Source organism: Miscanthus floridulus, chromosome 8 (genome assembly GCF_019320115.1).
Source record: "Miscanthus floridulus cultivar M001 chromosome 8, ASM1932011v1, whole genome shotgun sequence".
Classification (NCBI taxonomy): domain Eukaryota; kingdom Viridiplantae; phylum Streptophyta; class Magnoliopsida; order Poales; family Poaceae; genus Miscanthus; species Miscanthus floridulus.
The window spans coordinates 3784036-3804426 of NC_089587.1; the positions used below are offsets into that span (position 1 = coordinate 3784036).

Consider the following 20391-nt stretch of genomic DNA (forward strand, 5'->3'; position numbering starts at 1 on the left):
TTTTGTGGGATGCACGATCATTGGCTCTTTGGTTAATACGATCGCGCAGATCGCGTTCTCTGAGGTAATGGTGGAGATCGTTATTGCCATCACGGTGATCCCAGTTGCCACCCTAGTTAACCCTGTGACCGCGGTTATCACAAAGATTGTCACGGTTGTCTTGGCGGTTGTCGTCCCGGTAGTTGCGGTGGTTGTCGTCCCGACCACCATCACGGCCACCGTCTCCGCCTTGACGGTTGTCCGATGGGTCATTGTTGCGAGAGCCACGTTGGTTGGGTGGCTGTGAGCGACTTGAGTACTAGCAGCTGTGGCTTGACTTGACTGAGATGGATGGAGCTCGGGCTTGATTTACAATCTCTGCGGTCTGGGCCATAGCAGCCGTCAGGTAAGCTTGTATATCATCTCGAACTGCCTAGGTTTTTGGGGTATTGGGTAGTCGTTGCATTGTCACCATAGCAACAACTACGTTGGCGCTTGGAGTCCTGAAGACCTACTTGTCCCCCACCCTATCGAAGGCATTGTTAAGGTAGCGTGGCTAGACCCTTATGCGGCGTGCCTCCTCTTCTGCCTCGGCTTTGATTTGTCGGCGATTAAACCGATCAATATTACGTGCTTCACGTGCTAGCCTTTCTTGTTCTGTTTCGCCAACTACCAGTGGTTTGTCATTACTGACAACATTGATCAAGTCCCCTCACCTTGGTGGGAAAGATGGGAATCGTGGAAACCCCGGGGCATAGTCTGAGATATCCAGATCGTATTCAACGCCTTCATCGTCATGATGCTGGAGCTCGGTGCGGACAGAGGCATTAGATGCGATGCCAGACGAGGAGCTTGAGCCACCCTCTTGAACTGTGTGGATGGATCCTTCTTGATAATCCTCAATCTGGACCATGTTGACGAAGTTACGTAGGCCGTAGGGCTAGGCCTGGTAGTTCTCCATCGAGGCTTCATACTCGGAGAGCCGGAGACCCGTCGCGGAGGCTGGCCAGCGATGAACGGAGTGCCCTTCAGGAGTAGATGTGACCATGAGATCCGTATCGAGTCGTGTAGGACGACTGGCCTGAGCTGGTCGGGTAGATCTATTGTGGGTAGTGGTTACCTGCTCATTAGGTTGACTTTGAATTGAACTTACTAGAGCTAGGGTTTCAGCAAGTTTGGTGCCGACCCAATCGATGGGGTCGAGCAGGTCGGTGTTGTCGATCTGCTTCCCTTTGTAGCGAGGAAGCGGACGACAGGTTGTCGGCGTGGTTGAAGACGATGCGGGCGTGGCTGGAGCCAGATCCACCATGGTCGGAGCCGTAGCCGATGCAGGTGAAGCAGTGGTCGACGCAGATTGAATCCGCGCCTCCTCCGTGGTCAAGGCGATGAAGTCGTCGGAGCCAGTGGTCCAGGTGATCTGGCCGATGGTGAACATGAGGTTGTTCGGCGTAGCCATGGAGCTGGGGATGATGACCATCTTGTTCGCTTGGAGAGCAATACGCACACCCCCTACCTGGCGCGGCACTGTCGATGAAATATGGTCGTCAGTCTACCTAGGGGTATGCCTAAGGTAGTAGATTGTCGGCAGACAGATGCATAAGCTACAAACAAGATGGTGACGTAAGACAGACATGGGGTTTTATCCAGGTTCGGCCACCGTGAAGGCGTAATACCTACGTCCTACATCTGATTGTATTGCTGTATGTCAATGAGAGATGTTTTTTAGAGGGGTCCCCTGCCCGCCTTATATAGTCCAGGGGGGCAGGGTTACAGATCTAGAAACTAATCCTAGCCAGTTACAATTGTCATAGGTGCCCGGATAAGGATTCCTATTCTAACCGACCAGGATCTTGCTTGACCTCTAAATCTGCCTTGATTCCTTGCGTGGGATTCCGAATAGATTAGTCAGGCCACGCATCGTCTTCTAGTGGGCCAGACCCCCTAATCTAGGCCGGCCCAAGCCTAGCCGTAAGGGTATAGGGGTTAATACCCCCACACCCGCTGTCCTTCGTTGTTGTCGCCTGCTCCAGGCGCTCGTCCACCGCCCGTAGACGGCCTGTCACATCTTCAATGGTGAGGGTGGACAAGTCCAACATCGTCTCTATGGAGAGAGCGATCTGGATGTACTTTGCTGGTACGGAGTGGAGGTACATGGAGACCGCCTCCTCTTCGTCGATGGTGACGCCATGGCTCTTCAGCTTGCTGATGATCGTCTACAGGTGGAGGGAGAAGTCCTCCACCATTTCACCATCCTTGAACTTGAGGTTGGCATACTCCTGCTTCAGAAGCTGGGTCATCGCCTTCTTTGCGTAGTCAGAACCGACACGCATCACCGCAATAGCCTCCCACACCTCCTTAGTCGAGCTCTTCACCCCCAACGGCTCCTTATACTCTGCCTGTATAGCAGCAAGGATACCCTCCAACGCTAGCATGTTATCCTCCTCATTGTCGGTGCCCTTATCAACAGCATTCCAGAGCCGTCGGGCTCTGAGCTTGACCTTCATGGTCACCGACCACTCTCCATAGTTGGTGTGAGTCAGCGTCGGCCAACTGGTGCCGTTGACCTCTCAGACCATGTGAACAACGACCTTCGGTCATGGCTAGGTAGCCACAACAGTGCCACTGTTGTCGCCCTTCTCCAAACCGCCCATCATCGCCAGCGGTTAGTCTAGCGACGACGCTTATACGGCTCTGATACCACTTGTTGGCCCACAGGATCACCGACTTAGGTGAGTGAACCACTCACCGATCTTGCCGAGCACCCGCTAGTGTTGCCGAGCACCCACTAGCCGTGCCGACCATGAACAAGCATTGTCCATCCCCACACACTATGGCTAGATCTTGAAGAAGGGAGAATAGAGCATGCACACATAGTACAAGACACCAGCGTTGGCTGAAGCCCTGTCTAGGAGATGGCAAATCTGAACTCTCTTTACTGAGTTGTCGTGGTAGTCTATTTATATAACTCTATCAATCTAGTCCTAGTACAACGCACATGTTGTAACAGTAACTAGATAACATATAGGGCTGACTCTGTGCTGGCCTCTGTATATGGCTACAGTGCTATAGGTGAGCCGTGTGGTGCCTGCACCTACAGCGGCTACAGTATCACAGCAGGGGCCCTTTCGGTGCCACCTTCCCTTGCTGTGTTCACACAAGGTAGCAGTAGATTATCTAACAGTGTAGTTCTAACCATTATTCTTGTCCTCGACCAGAAACGCGTGGTTCTCCCACGGCAGGTCCAGCGTCACACCCTCGAACTACAGCTATAGCTTTGGCATCACCGTCTTCGTCGATGCCGGGAAGCAGAGAACATCAGGTAGGGACCTGACGATCATGGGCATCATATTCAGCTAGGAGATGAAGGCGTCGCGAAGGAGGCTATAGACGATCGGCGGAAGCAGTGTGATCGAGGTGCCGGAGTCGATGATCATCCCATCGGTGATGCCATCGTCCTTCAATGCGAACGTGGACACCGACACCTGTAGCATCGTTGACCCCACTGTGATGCTCTGTAGATTCAGGTAGTAGGAGAAAGTCGATGTCATGTTGAGCGGGGTAGTCTGCATGGTTGCGCCGCCGCCGCCGCTGCCGTAGAAGTTCACCGACAGGCCGAGCAGCACGGCGCTGGGCATGGATCCCGTGATGTTGGTGAAGCAGTAGGAGAAGTTGTCAACTTTGAGTTATGACGGAAGGGACAGGGCGTTGTGGCCAAAGCTGGCGATGCCGGTACCGGACGAGTTGAAGTCGAGCAGTCCTTGGTTAAAGGAGCTGCATCCAAAGGCCAGGCCGTCCATGGCTGCGCTGTCATCAAATGTGGATGTGTCTGCGGTGAGGAGCCCGCTCGTCACAAACATGTCGACGTATAAGTAGGTGTAGACGCATGTCTGGTTGCCCCAAGCTTGGGGTGTGCCGGTTGAAAGGTCCTTATTTGGTTTTGGTAATTGAGTGACAACCTAAGTGGACTAATTATGTTTATGTGAGATACACAGGTGATTAATCCACAGGTACGTGTGTGCGAGCAACATATGCCATGAAGGTGAAAGTGGCTTAGAGATGTTGCAAAGCTCACACATGTGATGATAAAGGAGCTTAAATGCACATGAGACATGACATTGAGTCATGTGATCAAGGTGGAGAAGATCAAGACAAGACTTGGCTTGATGGACTGGTTGCAAGCGTGAAGGGCAAGTCAAAGGCTTTGGAGTGATGGACCGCGTGGCGGTGAAGCTTGAGCAAGACTTGGTGCCGATGGACGATGGCAACGGTGAAGAGCAAGTGAAGTCAAGATCAATGAACCAATATGATCACGTGATGATATGAAGTGGATCATATCATTGTTGATCGTGTTGGTGCATGTGTTGCATCGACATTGAAGGAGATGGAATGGAATGCGCAAGGCAAAGGTATAACCTAGGGCATTTCATTTCACCGGTTATAGATGTGTAGAGAAGTTTATGACTAGGTTTAGGATAGATGGCCGTACTATCAAGAGGAGCAAACTTGTTTGCATATCGGTCATCTAGTGCCACTCAAGTGATCTAACTTTGCATCGTCGCTAGGATCGAGTGGCGTGGCAAGTTGAGTGGCTAACATCCTTTGGGAAATGATTGTGAAAAGCTAACACACATACACATGGTAGTGTACACTTGGTGGTGTTGGCACATCCCCAAAGGAGGTGGTGTTTGCAGGGTTGAGATGGGTTTGGGCCGGATGCTTTCGGGAAAATAGAATGCCTATTTTCTATTGCATCGGATGCAAATTCTTGTGGTTGGCACATTGGAGCAAGGGTGAAGAAGTTAGAAGTGAAAACGAGTTGATCGCGAAGACGCTGGCGTCGGTCAACTGACCGGACGCTGGGTCTGAAAGCACCGGACCCTGGCAGCGTTGGTCCGGTCAAACTAATGGGTGTGCACAGTACTGAGGGTATTGCACCGGACGCTGGTCTGTGTCCGGTCAAGGTGGACCAGACGCATCCGGTCGAAGAAATACGCCTCGGGGAGCTTACTGGAAACGACCGGACGCTGAGGATTCTGTGTCCGGTCAGTTTAGCCGGAGCGTCTGGTCAACTACGATGACCGTTGAGATCGAAAGAATACCGTTGAACACAGGTGACACGTGGCTATCATCGGGCGACCGGACGCTGAGGTCCAGCATCCGGTCAACATGACCGGAGCGTCCGGTCGACCCGATAGTTGTCCAGTGAAGGGGTAACGGCTAGTTTAGCCCATGGGGCTATAAATAGAAGTGGCCTTCAGCCATGGCTAGTGCTGAGTACCTTGGGGGACTTTGTGTCCATGCTTGAGAGTGCTTAGGAGCCCTCCATCTCACACATACTTGATAGCGATCATCCGATTGTGTGAGTGAGCAATTCTAGTGTGATTGCATCGTGAGGTTGCATCGAGTGGCACTAGGTGATCGAGTTGCAAGCCGATGGTGCTTGTTACTCTTGGAGGTTGCCACCTCCTAGACGGCTTGGTGGTGGTCTCCGTCGAAGCGCGCAAGAAGCTTGTGCGGCGCTCCGGAGAAGTGCTTGTGAGGGGCACGTGTGCTCGCCCCGCGGGAGTCACGAAGAGCAACTTTAGTAAAGCGTGTCATTGAGCTACCCTCACTCAAGGGGTAGGTTCTTGTGGCGCCCGACGTGCAGGCTTAGCGGGTGATGCTAATTAGCCACCGAACCACCAAGTGAGCGGTCGACACAACGGGGACTAGCGTGTTGGCAAACACGTGAACCTCAGGAGAAAAATTATCGTGTCAACCTTGTTCTTCCCGTTGGTTTGCATCCCTATTACATAAGCTTGCAATTACTTTTATACATATTAAGCTTGTGTAGTTGCTCTTGTAATTAGATAGCTTGTGTAGCTTACTAGTTACCTTCTTGCTTGTGTAGCATAGAAGTAGCTCCCGTGTGTGGCTAATTTGGTTTGTGTAACCTTGTTAGTCACATTGCTTAGTTTGTGTAGCTAAGTATTTGCGCTCTCTAATTTAGCATTGGTTGCCTTGTTATTGAGCATTGCTAGTGAGCTTAGTTGGCTTTGTGCTTTTGCTTACTAGCATGTGTAGGAGCTCCCTTGTTGCTTAAAGTACTAGAGGCATAGGTTTGTGTGACCTTGCTCCTAGCATTGGTTAGGTGAGCTCTAGCTAGCCCGGCACCTTTGTTGCTTGATTAGTATCTTTGGAAGGTGCTAGAGAACATAGATAGAGGGATGTAGTCTTGGCTAGACCGATAGTTATAATTCCACACTTATTTTGGTTAGCCGACGCGATTAATTTTAGAAAAGACTATTCACCCCCCCTCTAGTCCGCCATCTCGACCCTTCACCGGTGCCGCACGATGGCCATGGCAGCTGCTGCTAGCACATCGAGGAGTTGCAAGGGAACGGTGCAAATGTGCTAGAGTTTGACATGTCGAAGTAAGGTAGGGCCTGGTCGTAGCAGGCGACGCACGGCTGGCACTGCGTCTAGATGAGGGTCAATTTTTTTTGGAATTTGGCCTTTTTTAAGAAAATTTACATTTGACCCTAGGGAGACGTAAACTTATCTTTGGACCCTAGGGGTCGGTGCTAGGACTCATGGCTCTGAGGTAACACGTCTCGGTGCCATAGATCTTGGCTCCGAGGTGCCTAGCCACGCACAGCAGGGCATCCTAGGTGGCATCGACGTGGCTGGTACCTCGGAACCATAGATCTTGGCACCGAGCTCAGAGCCATGGATCCTGGCGTCGAGCATGGATTCAAAACCCATGGCCAAGTTTTCCTTACCGAGGCTGCTTTCATTTCTTCCTCCTTCTCTCAGGTTCTTCCTCTCCCTAACCCGCCCAATCTCTTGAATCGACGAATTTGACCTTGAAAATTTGGATTTGATCCATACATCTTCGCGAGCAAGGTATCCTCTCTCCCCTTATCATTTTTATGCATTGATTTGGTATATATTACGTCTATTTTGCAACCCTAGATATGTTATTACCAAATATTTGAAGTGATTTTTTATTTTTTGTATTATGTAACGGTAGGATGCCAAGGCGTGGTAAAGCTAGTAAGGAAAGGTAATCTCTTATCATCGTGTTATATTATGTTTTCATTTATGTGCAACAAATGGAAAAACCCTAGGTTTAGGGTTTAATGTTCATTGCTTTCGGTTCTTAGAACAAATTTGGTTCAATTGTAGTTATGGCCGGATGACCAAAAATACCTTCGACCCATTGCCTCTGCATAGTGGTGTTCCAGTGACCATGTGCTAGTGCGGTGATCCTTGCAAGGTAGCCAAGTCCAATGAAGAGGACACTATAGGCAGAGGTACTGGATGTGTGCCAATTTTGCGTTTGAGCCTACACTTCATCAGTGCCGCATTAACAAGATGGTGAGAAATTGATGTTGTGTAATAATTATTTTGTATCAAATGAAGTCTTACATGATTTATTTGTTTTGTAATAATTGCATTTGTTGTAGACCCCTCCACCACTCTATGATTTTGAGAAGTGGATCGACACTGAGATCAAGCCAGAAGATAAGGAGTGGATGCAGAAACTATTGTGGTGGGAGGCAGAGGACAAGAAGATGATGGAGAAGAGACGCAGAGAGGAGTCTCTAGAAAAGGAGCACAAGGAAGAGGAGGAAAGGAGGCGTGTTGAGATGATGGAGAAGAGACGCAGAGAGGAGGCTCTAGAAAAGGAGCACAAGGAAGAGGAGGAAATGAGGCGTGTTGCTGCGTACAAGGAGAAGAGGGAGAGGAAGTTTGAGCGTGTGTGCCGAGCGAAGGCAGCGATGGAGGAGAATCCCGATGTCTAGAGGAAGGGAAAGTGGCCTCGTTGCACTCAGTAGTCTTCATGACTTGATAGTTCTATGGTTTATTCATGAACAATGTTGTCTAATCTTGGACTTTGCATTGTGTTGTCATGTAATGCACTTTAAGTATGGACGTACCTAGGGCATGTTCTGTGTTATTTAGTTTGTCGTCATGTACTTCAAATGTTGTTATGTTGATTAATGTGCTCTATTGTTGGACCTTTCATAGTGTTGTTGGTTTCATTATTTGTTGTCATAACATTGAGTTTAATATTGCATAGGTAGTGAAACGAGTTCACGTAGTGCAAATAAAACGTAACGAAGTAATAGATTACCTAATTCAACACACAAAACACATGAAATGGCATGTGATAACATATACTAAACTAGGGTACAGAGGTCCTGGACTAAACCTAACATGCCTTAGGTAATTGAAGCAAACAACAAGTACATGAAATGGCATGTGAGAACATGTGCCCAACAAGGGTACATAGTTCCTTCGACTAACCCTAACATGCCTTAGGTAATTAAACCAAAAAAACAAACACATGGATGTGGCCCGTTAATAAGATTGGTCTGTCCTAGTAGTGTGGCCACATAGCAAATTGTGTTGCATGTTCTCTACAGTATCCTCCCATTGTTGGTGGTGGTGGCGGCGGAGGCCCCTTGTTCCTGTGATTAGGGTAGGTGCAATATGGATCATTGTAGAGTACCTCCTATGAACCGACACCATTGTTGTTGTCGTCCTGTTCGTCATCCTTGTAACCGCTGCTAACTTCCCTTTCTAGATCGAAGATACGGTCGTGCAGGTAGTAGATGTACTCCACATGCGGATAAATAGGTCGAGGATCGACCCTACCTAGTGAACCCACTAGTTTTCTTCGACCAAGGAAAGACTACAATAAGTATGTCATGTAAGTTGTATAGAAGAGGAACATATTGAAGAAATAAATAGTAATAGCAATTACCTATGCTCGTGGGTATTTGAAGAAATGACGACCTCCATATATTCCCTCGGTAAACATCTGCACTAGGCAGTCCTCACCATGTATGTATTTTGGCCACTCTTCTTTCCGTTCATCGTATCCTCTCAATGGTGCCTCTTTGGTGAAATCACTTTTGCTCTCAACTGGGAACCTCTCCTAAAGAGCTTCCTCAAAGAAATTGGGACCAAGAGAACCCTCCCACACAATGGGAGTTCCCTTCCCCTTTCCTCTCCCTCTGGACGACCCTCCAGACATTGGTACTGCAACGAAAGGAAATACTAGTTGGGAAGTAAGTAGCAATGCATCCAACATTGCGTATATATAGGCGGAGGCATGTTTAGTTGTCGTTTCAATGTGTTATAACTAGTCCCAAGAAGCCTAATTAGTTTCACTGAAGAGCCTATTTCAATGGACACTGAAAAACCTAGATTCGTTTCTTGAAAAGTCTATTCGTCGTTGACATGATAAATCATTGAAAAGCCTAGATGCTATAGGTGTACTATGTAAGTAAAGTGATAAATCGTTGTGGTCATCGTACTCCTCGTCCTTGTAACTAAAAAGTCTATTTTCATTGTCTGAAAAGCCTAGATTCGTTCACTATTACTGAAAAGCCTAGATTCATCTACAAAGCGTCTGTACGATATGATTGGACTATACATGTTCTAATGAATTTATATTTAATCTGTGTACTACATTTGTGCCTTTTTAGCAGTGTAGTATAATTAATGATTAACGAAAAAAATTCGCAAGAGTTTCCCTTGTTTTAGGAGCATTCATAGTTACAAACAGAGACATAATTATATAATCTAAACATTTAATCATCCAAATAGCACAATACAACCACATCGAACATCACAATCAACATAACATGTCCTGCATGGTCCAAATAGTCCATAATGTCCATACAGTTCCCAAATAGTTATAGAAAAGTAACTACATACTATCCAAATCTCCACACATGCAAAATAAGCAAAGTCCATGCGGCCCAAATAGTTGTGGCATAGAATCAAAGTTGGTAGCATAGTCTTAACCTACAAGTCATCGTCACTGCCTCCTAGTCTTACCCTTACCCTTGTGGCCAAGAGCGCCGGTGCCTAGAGTGTGCTTGCAAGGCGGACGATGTCGTCTCGTTCCTACAACCTGTGTAGGCTCAGTCGAAGGCATGTACGTGAATTATGCCCAAGTCTACCACATTTGCCACATTGGTTCTGCTCAGGGTCAGTAAGAAAGGGGGTTGCTCTCCCTCGCCTCGTTCTACCAGAAACCTAGTCCATGACCATCTTGTGCCTCGTCCTCTTTCGAGTTCCACGTTTGTCCCAACGTGTACCTGGATCCACAATGTATTTCAGCCCAGTGTAAGGTGGCCACTGACCCTCGTCTAGGAAAGGCTCAAAACGGAGAGACCAAGTCTGTACAAGGCTGTCAGCACTGAACTCCCATGGTATCTGGGTCTCGTAGGCAAAGTTGCGATGCTGAGATGCTGCAACATAATGAGAACAAGGAAAGTGGTACTGCCTGGTTTTCCCACATCTGCATGAGAAATTACTAAGTACCACAATATAACTCCTTGATGGCCGGACCTCACCATCGGACGTTGTACCACCCCTTTCTGTGACCTGGTACTTACCGGTGTTGTGGTTAAAGCAATCGACGTCATGTGTGGCAGCCATTTCCTTTGCCTTGTCAAGATGCTTCTTAGGTTTAGGTGCCTATTTTTTATTATTACTCTGTAGTGCCATTGCTTGAGCATGTCTCTCGTTAAACCATTCAACTAGCCTGTAAAAGGTGAATGATACAATGGCATTGACAGACATGGCACGTATACCCTCGAGCACACTATTAAATGACTCCGTCATGTTGCTAGTCTGAAACTTGTACCTCCATCCACCATCGTCGTAGGCTCTTGTCCATTTCTCAGGTTCTCTCATCAATCCTCTCAGCCACTGCCTACCTTCTGCGTTTGTTGCCGTTTTTAGCTGCTCCAACTTCTCCTCGAAGAACGACACCTCAAGCATGCGAGCAACCTCCTCGAATAGAGGAAAGTTGTCCTTTGTACCATCCTTCCGAAGTAAATTCTCGGTAAGGTGCCGAGTGCACCAACGGTGGTTTAAAGGTGCATACCTCGGAATCTGCTCCTGTATGACACTGAGTATGCCCTGGTGTCTATCAGATATGACACCAACCTCCCTATGAGGGCCAATAACATGTATCCGAACAAGCCGCAAGAACCATCCCCAGCTATCTTTGTTCTACCTCTCCACAAACTGATCTTTCAGTTAGGGTTTTGAAACGGTTTCAGTTAGCATCATTGAGCAATTAATTAAAGGTTAACATCTATCAAACTTAACAACAAATTACACAGTAACAAAGAGCAAGTATCACACCAAGCCATGGAACAAAAGTTGCACAAGTTTTATTTATGAAAATTGACTCATTAAATCACCAAAAGATTGAACTTAACACTGAAATTCATGGACTTAGGCAAGAATGACTAAGTTTGAAAATCAGCCCCAAATCCAATCTTTGGGCTCCAAATTAAACATTTTTAACTTAGAAACTCAAACAAACTTTTGTTCTATATTAAAGAGCACACTTTAAACTATAAAGTTTATTTTAGCAAAATTTAATTGTTTAGCCAAATTCACATATATAAATCACAAAGAACATTAAACACTATTATTGATATCATTTCATGAAACATGTAAAACACCATACATGCAACATAAAAATACTATAATTGAAACATGAAATACATTTATGCCACAATGCTTATGCATGATGATGATCATAATCAAGGTTTTGATTGCTTTTTAACATCTAGGATGTTACATACTCTTATCAAACTCGTAAACCTTGTCCGATCCAGAGTATATATATATATACCTGAGAGCTCTACAATGTAACTTCTCCAAGTCATAGTCTGATGGTAGCTAATAACCATGATTGCCTCACGGTATGTAACTATCAATTTCTGGTAAAATGAACAATAGTTCTTCTACTTTGTTTCTCCGTGTTCTTCTACTTACATGTACTGACGGGAAAAAAAAGGTTCCTAATAACCGCTGCCACGTGTCTACACGTGCTCGTACGTCATGCGTGGTTAGCTAGAGATATGTTACTCGTGCTGCTCACGGTCACGGTCACGGTCACGGTCACTTAGGAATACGGAGCGATCTAGAATACCAGTTGATTTGTAAACCAGTGCTTAATTATATTGGTGAATGAAGAACATGCATGAACGTCGACGTATTATATATAATAATAGGGCCGGGGGCTAGCTGATAGGTAGGGTTAACTAAGTGGTTAAGACGCAGCTGACAGTACGCGCGCATTATACTGCTAGTTACTACATACTCCATGCAAGTGATGATCGACATGCAGAGAGGGAGGGCAGCCGCCGCCGTCCTACTCGTGCTGCTGGCGGCGCTGGCTGCTGTTTCATCCACGAGCGGCGCCGGCGGCGGCACGGTTATTAGGATGCAGCTGAGCCACGCCGACGCCGGCCGCGGCCTGACCCCAGGCGAGCTGCTGCAACGCATGGCGCTGCGCAGCAAGACCCGCGCCGCGCGGTTCCTCTCCGGCTCATCAGCGAGCGCCCCGGTGACACCAGGGTACCCCTCCACCGCGGAGTACCTGGTGCACTTGGGTATCGGCACGCCGTCGTCGCAGCCGGTGCAGCTTGTACTAGACACCGGTAGCGACCTCACATGGACGCAGTGCCTGCCTTGCAGCTCCGCCGCCGCCGCCTCGGCCTGCTTCCCCCAGGCTCTGCCTTACTTCGACCCGTCCCTGTCCTCCACGTTCGTCAACCTCACCTGCGACTCGTCGGCGTGTCAGGACCTGCGGCCGTGGTCGTCGTGTGTCAACCAGACTTGCGCCTACAATAGCTACTCCTACAGCGACAACTCCACGACTAGCGGCAAACTGGTGGCAGACACGTTCGTGTTCCAGGGCGCCCAAGGGCAGACGGCCGTGCCGAACCTGTCCTTCGGCTGCGGCCTCAACAACAGCGGCAGATCATTCACGCCCATCGTGACTGGCATCGCCGGCTTCGGCCGCGGCAACCTGTCCCTTCCGTCGCAGCTCAAAGTCGACAACTTCTCCTACTGCTTCACCAACAACACGTCGACGTCCAGCCCCGTGCTGTTCGGCCTGCCGGCGAACCTCTCCGGCGGCGCAAGTAGTGGAGCCGCCGTGCAGACTACCCCGCTCAACACGACCTCAACTTTCTACTACTATCTGAATCTGAAGAGCATCACGGTGGGGTCAACGACGCTGCAGGTGCCGGAGTCCGCGTTCGCGTTGAACGCCGACGGGACCGGCGGGACGATCATCGACTCCGGAACCTCCATCACGTCGCTGCCGCCGCACGTTTTCAGCCTCCTTCGCGACGCCTTCGTCTCCCAGCTGAACATGACGCCCGTGGCCGTCACGGCCCAACCTGATCTTCTCTGCTTCCCGGCGTCGACGCAGACGACGACGATGCCGAAGCTGCAGCTGCAGTTCGAGGGCGCGACGCTGGACCTGCCGCAGGGCAACTACGTGTGTCCTCAGGACAACAACACGTGCATTGCGATACTACAGTCGTCCGGCGGGAACAACATGACGATAATAGGCAACTATCAGCAGCAGAACCTGCACGTACTCTACGACCTCGCCGCCAACACGCTCTCTTTCGTCCCTGCTCAGTGCGACAAGGTCTAAGACTACTCGATCTCGGCCGCCGCTCGTGCCGTGCCGTGCTGCTTCCGGGCCGGGTGTGCCCCTACGTACTACTGCTGTTGCATTCCCTCTGCCTTAATTTTCCCTTCACCTTTTACGTGAATATTATGTATAATATAACAATAATAAAGTGGTACTACTTGCTGATTCAGTACCACACGGTTTGTATTTGGTTTGTCTACAATATGTAACAAGTATGTACCACTGTATATATATACTACTACCAAACATGTCCGTGCATTACAGTTGGAGAAAAAAATTATATTAAGAATATTTTTTGCGATTACAAAGTACAACTCGAGCTCTTTGTAACAAGTAGACTAGCTACATGCCCTTTACTCAAAAATATATATCATAACTTTAATTTTCATCATAGTCATATGCTACTACAGTTAAATATCAAGTTCCATGATTTTTTTAGGACGGTATGTCCGCTGATAATTATGATGAGAGATCTCTCTCGATTTTCCATGTGATGGTTCTTGTTAGGGATTTTTATTAAGAAAATTCTTTAACAAAAGAACCAGTGCAGGCTCAGTACCTCCTCTCCGGAGTGGTCAGAGTTCGAGTCTTGAGGGACTCACTCTTTGTGGCATCGGCCGCAGTGACCAGGAGGGGGAAAGAGACTCCCTCGTCTGCCCCACATCCAAATCACAGGTCTATGGCCAGCTTATCTCATGGAGCTACGGTGCCGCTGTGTAAGGGTGGGGCAGAGGTTCCGGGGTTTTCTCAATCTGCGTGAGAAGATCTTCTTCTTAAGCAGGAATACCGAGGGGTTGTCTAGCCATCGCAGATCGAGTTTTTTTTAACAAAAGAATGGTACCATAAATTAATAAATAAAATACGATTCTAGTATAAATGTGAAAGAACCCTAAGATATATTATATATACAAGAGAAGAGGGGAAGCAAAGGAGACCTCCCTCTAAAATTAGAGACGTGTGCAAGAGGATGAGAGAAGAGAGAGAGAGAGAGGGAGCAAAGGGAGACCTCTCTCTAGAATTAGACACATGGGTGAGAGGAAGAAATTAGAAGAGAGAGCGGCGGGAGCAAAGCGAGATCTCCGTCTAGAATTAGAGACGTGGATGAGAGAAGAGAAAGGGACAGAGAGAGGAAGAGCGCTTCCTATTGACTGAGAGAAAAGAAAAGGAGAGAGAGAGAGATCCAACCTCTCTTTTCTCTGTGTGGTCTTAGAATTACTCTAAACAACTAGCTTCATCTCCCTTCAACACGACACTATTTACACACTATCTACAATATTGTTGTAGGAGCAATTTTCCTCTTTCTCCTCTAAATAAACTAAGCACTGGTAAAGCCAAGTTTTTTAGCTTCACTGGCTCTGCCTCCTTGTGGTACTCCATCATAGAGATGGAGCTACTCGAATCCCTTCCAAATCATGGCGTGGGCCTATATCTAAAAGAAGGGAGGGTAGAGATATCATTTCTCTCCGTCTCCTTCTTCACCCCCTCTCTCCTCACCTCCATCTCACATTCTCTCTCTCCCTCCCTTCCTCTTTATCTAAGTATTTCTAAATGGCTAGCATGCCATTTATGCTAAAGGGCCTCTAGCCTAGTAGTTAGAGCACCTCAGTAACATCCACCAGGGTCTGGGTTCGACTTCTTGTAGGAGCGAATAAAACAGGTCTGGAATGAAAAAAAAAATCCAAAAAATAGGTTGAGGTTTTCCCTACTGACTTCGGTCAAAAAGCATGCCATTTACATACCTAGAACTAAAGCCTAATATCGAAGTTTTGAACCTACATGGTCCTCTAAAGGGTCCGTTTGGTTGGGAGACAACATGGGATGGATGAATGGATCTGTCTCAGTTTTGAGGGATGAGATGGCTCCGTCTCGTGTTTGGTTGTGGAGAACGAGATCATCTTTGTTTTTGTTTAGTTTAAGAACCTGAAAAGTAGGATGAGACATTGATATATGAGCTCCATCTATCAGCATTTCTTCTATTCTCCTCTTCCTCCGATCCCTACTTTATCTCTTCGTCTTCCAGCCGCTATCCGTATCTCAAGCCTGATTGCTTTCCCCTCTTCCTCCCTACTTTGTCCGTTCATCTTCCGGCCACCGTCTGTATCTCAAGACTGAGCGCATCCCACGCTGCCGCTCGCACCCCGTGCCGTCACCACTCGCACCGCGCACGGGCGCCTGCTGACCCCGCGGCACGGCCGCCTGCACACCATGCCTCTGCCCTTCGCTCCCTGCGCCTCCATCTTCTGCCCCCACGCCCTCAGCTGCGTGACTTGGACTCACCGCCGGCCGTCTTCTTTGTGCACGCGCCGCCGTTAGCCTTGCACGTGGCCGCACTGGTCTTCCCCGTGCTTGCGCGCTTGCATGATGGAGCACTTGTCCCAGGTGGGACGAGCGCGTCTGCCAAATTCCTAGGGACTGGCGAGTTCCACATCTTCATGGAATATTCTTCATGGGATGACTTCGCCCCTGGATGACTCTTATCCAAACATCACTGAAACCAGGTACATCCCAGTATCCCACCCTGTCTCTGAGGTCCTAGCAACCAAACGCTAAATAAGATTTCGAGATCAAAATAACCACACTTGCTTTCACACATTTCAGGACGTTATTACCGAGCCGTGTAAGTGCAAGTGTGCAACCCAGTCTAGTCACGTGGTGATGAAAAAACAGTTATTGCATAATTTCCATAGGTATATCCTTAAGAACAAAAGCATCATGTCATAATTGTCCGATTTTCATAGGCGGTTTTCCTAAGGAAGAACCACATGTGGTAAGTATTTCCACACACGGTTCAGATCATCACAACCTAGGGTGGCCTCCGTCATATATATATATGCTCTTCAAACTTTGAGTCACACGTGGAAAAGGTAAGATCGAGATGCATATCTAGAATATTCATATTCTAGTATTGATTCGAGTTCTAGAACAAGCTGTCATTTTCTAAAGATGTGTTGTGTAGCATTTTAAATGTTGTCTCTAACCTAGTTGGTTATGTTACTTGTGGTACAACCTATCCACCTGGGTCAACGTAGAACTTAACGATGTTATTCTTTCATTGATATCTAGCGTGCCTATCAACGATAAGGAGATGTTTATGGTGACTTCATCAATCTTAAGATTTGCCGCATGTGGTAGGGTGTTATTTTCATTTATAAGAGTGAGCGTGTGCAAACGTATATGCAAGCATTGTCGATCTTGTGTTTAAAAATTATTGCCTGCCGGTTGGACGGAAAAACAGCTACTTGTACAAAGTAATATTGCTCCCTTTCGACAAAAAGAAAACTCTACCTTGTTGCTGACCGATTCTTTTTGACGTCGATGGTACGGTCCTCCTCCAGTATCAAACAGATGCACGTCGTGAAAACTGAAAAGGAAAGGATAAAAGAAATACAGAATGCAGACGATTCCTCCTGCCACTTGTTGGAACTTTTCTGCAGCCTGGGAACATGGTCTGGCCGTCTGGGTGGAAAATGGAACCTTGTTTGCTGCTGTCTGCAGTGGAACATGGAAATTTCCGATTGACAGCGTGGGCTTAGGGCGGCCTCAAGGTGGTTGAAGTCGCTAGCACGTGTGAGACTTTGTCCCACGAGGAAGATGAAAATTGACACGTACATCAATGAACACCTCGTTCGTGATGCGTGAATTTACTCTTAACTTTATTTTCTTAGTGTCTCGCTGCCACATCACCTGACGATGTATGATTACTGCATAAGACGCCCGTTGGGGCGTCCACAAAAGCTGTAGAAATAGCTTGCATGTAATATATTTTATTACACGTGGACGAGAGAAGCGGCATATTCGCTGGTTGGTTTCTGGGCTGATTTAGACTGGCTAGTGCTGGTTTATTAGGAGAAAAAAATTCTATTGACTAGCTGATTTAAGCTGGGAACGGGTCACTAGCTCTTGCTCGAGTAGAGTCTCAGCACAGAATCCGAAAAGCTTACCGTCACTGACACCCCCCGTCTTTACGTCTGCGATGCGCACTAGTGTTTTCCTCTATTATTTTAACTTTCTTCTGTCCGTTGCCTGTTCGTTTGCTCGTAAACGATAGTAAATTTCCCGCCAGGAACAGTGTTTTTCTCTCACACCAAACCAGCCAGTAGTAAATAATCCACGATACGATACGGCCTCCCAAACAGGCTGTTGAAGGGGTCTTTTAGGGCGAACCCAACAGTCCCAGGTCCCGTTTAGTTGGCGAGAAATTTTGGAAAATAATACGGTAGTATTTTCGTTGTTATTTGACAATTGGTGTATAATTATAGTCTAATTAGGTTTAAAATATTCGTCTCGTGAATTTTGTCTAAACTGTGTAATTAATTTTATTTTTTATTTATATTTAATGCTTCATGCATATGTTCAAAGATTCGATGCGATGGAAAATCTTGAAAAATTTTACAAAATGAAGTGGAACTGACTGCTAGGTATTTGGATCCATGTTAGCTCAAAAGACACTCACTCAACAGTTCACCCACAGCACAAGCTGCAAAGAACTGTGGGTCTCAAATGTTAATTTTTTTTATCCTTTCCTACGAAGAATCGTGTATGTAGCCTCTAATAAAAGCTCCCGACCTCCTCGTTTCGTGTGCTCCGAGCTAACGACTCGTGGCTAGCGAGTTGCTTTTCTGCCGTTCTCTCTCCTCCAGATCAGCTACGGTTGCAACTTTTTGCAACCTGATGAATAGTACCACTTTCGTTTTATTTGGCAAGTCTTGTCCAATCGTGGACTAACTAGGCTCAAAAGATTTATCTCGTGATTTCTAACTAAACTGTGCAATTAGTTATTTTTTTACCTACATTTAATACTCCATGCATACGTCCAAAAATTGATGTGATGAAGAAAAAGTAAAAAAACTTGGAACTTTGAAAGAACTAAAGAAGGCCTACGATCAAGTCAGAACCAACTCCGGTCATAGTCAGCTAGCTACGTAAATACCTGTTGGAGAGGCTAGTACTCGTCCACCTCTATTTTCATCTTTAAAAAATAATATTTTATTTTAGTTATCAAGATTTTCTACTCTATACATATTTTCTCCGTACACATGTTATCTTTATCCTGTACTCTATACTCACTATTCTATATTTTATTCTCCTCCCTCTCCCTTTCTCTCTCTCCCTAACTCTCTCTCTCTCTCGCTACAGTGCTTAACGCGCAGCAGACAGCCTTATAGCCAGATGGCTGGCTCATCAAAGTATGTAACCTCAGTTTACAAAATGTCACGCAAAGTTTGTCTCGTAACTTGTTGCAACCATTCTTTCTTAGAACTACGGCACCTCAATCTTTCACTTCGAAACAATCATGAGCAAATATTCTTATTAGAAGCAGAGTCTGGACGTAAAGACAGCAGGAGATTGAAAAAATGCATGCTTTTATTGATTGATGTGTTTGAATAAACAGCGATTATACGAATACATATGCCCAAGAGGTGTTTACGTGTGTTCGTGAGCAACTAGTAGCTAGTCCTTTCGGGATAGACCCGAAAGGTCCTGTATATACAGGTAGCACTAATCTTCATTAGCAACCATCTAATAGCATAATGATCTGCTAATTGATCACTTTTTATCTTGAATACGCAAAGGTTTGCACATCTTTGTATTAAGATCGGGAAATAATGAAATTTACAACGACGCGCCACGAACATGGCACACTAGAGAGATTAGGGTTATAAAATCGGCTTTGTCTTCCCTAGCAGAAGGAGATCAAGAGATATTACTCACTAAGAGCATCTCCAACAGTTTGCTATCTTAACTTGGCATCCATATAATTTTGGCAAAATAAGAAAAAATAGCCTCCAACAGTTTGGTAAAACAACTTGGCATCAATAGCAACTTGGCAAATCTTCCCTCCGCGCGCGCAAATATACGCGCGCGTATACGGCTGCTCTTCGTTTCTTAGCGGGGCTCTTCGTTCGCTTAGCGGGGCTCTTCGTTTTGTTAACGGGTTTTTTTATTTTACCAAGTCAAAAATGGCAAACTCTTGGAGATGGATTGTTTTTTTTACTTGGCATATAATTTTAGGAGTTGGCAAATCACAAGATTTGTCAAGTAAAAATTGACAAACTCTTGGAGATGCTCTAATCATGGTACCTAACCAACATTGGCATTGACGATCAGACGCGCTGGCTTTTGCGGCACCTCGCCCGTTCTTCATGTGAGTGAGGGAAGGGCTGTCGCATTGCCTTGAGCTAGTCGACGAAGATACTGTCGTAGGCATTCTTCGCTGCCATTGCAGGCTTCGTCTATCTGTCGAGCATTCCCATCCGCTTCATCACCAGCTTCTGCTAATTGATCACTGACTAGCTAGTTCTAAGACTCCTTGATCAATTTGCTCCTTATAATTAATCTTAATTCAATAATCCTTTGATTATATTGATAACTTCTCTAAAAACCCTGTGGAAAGAAATTGAGGAGGAACTAAAGCTTTTATATGCTAGTAAACTCATTTAAAACCCATTAGAAAAAAAAATAAGAGGAAAATAATATGGCATATATGGAGTGTTGTCTTACTGTGAACTTATATGGAAAAACCTTGAAAGGAAAAAATCCATAAGCAAAATCCAGAGAACAATAGTACGATATGCAGGTATAACCTCCCCAAAAACCTCAAGGGAAGGAAAATATGAAGAACAAATATTTTTTTGGTACCTTCTCAAAACCCTATATGAGAAATAAAAGATATATAACATAATATGCCTTGAAATTTTCCCTTTTGAATCCTCAGTGAGGAAAATAGTAGATACTGCATATATTCTTATATTAATATTGCTCATTAAATTTTTTTAGGAAAAACCTTCGTGAAAAAAAAAACATAAAGGAAAAATATTATTATTTATTGGTAATTGGATCAAAGGATACGTGCTAAGATTAAGTACAGGGACCGACTAGATTTGTTTTAGGTTTTGTTTTTCCCATGGCCTTATTATTAAGAGGGCCAAGATGGGCAC

The 20391-nt window shown here is 46.3% G+C and overlaps 1 protein-coding gene across 1 annotated transcript; it reads left to right on the plus strand.

The window, feature by feature from the left end:
• The first annotated feature begins 12020 nt into the window (after positions 1 to 12020).
• Positions 12021 to 13717, plus strand: LOC136470910 (aspartic proteinase nepenthesin-2-like). Its single transcript, XM_066468638.1, has one exon. It carries the CDS (start codon positions 12107 to 12109, stop codon positions 13451 to 13453), a length of 1347 nt encoding a protein of 448 aa, XP_066324735.1. The 5' UTR covers positions 12021 to 12106; the 3' UTR covers positions 13454 to 13717.
• Positions 13718 to 20391: the final 6674 nt, after the last annotated feature.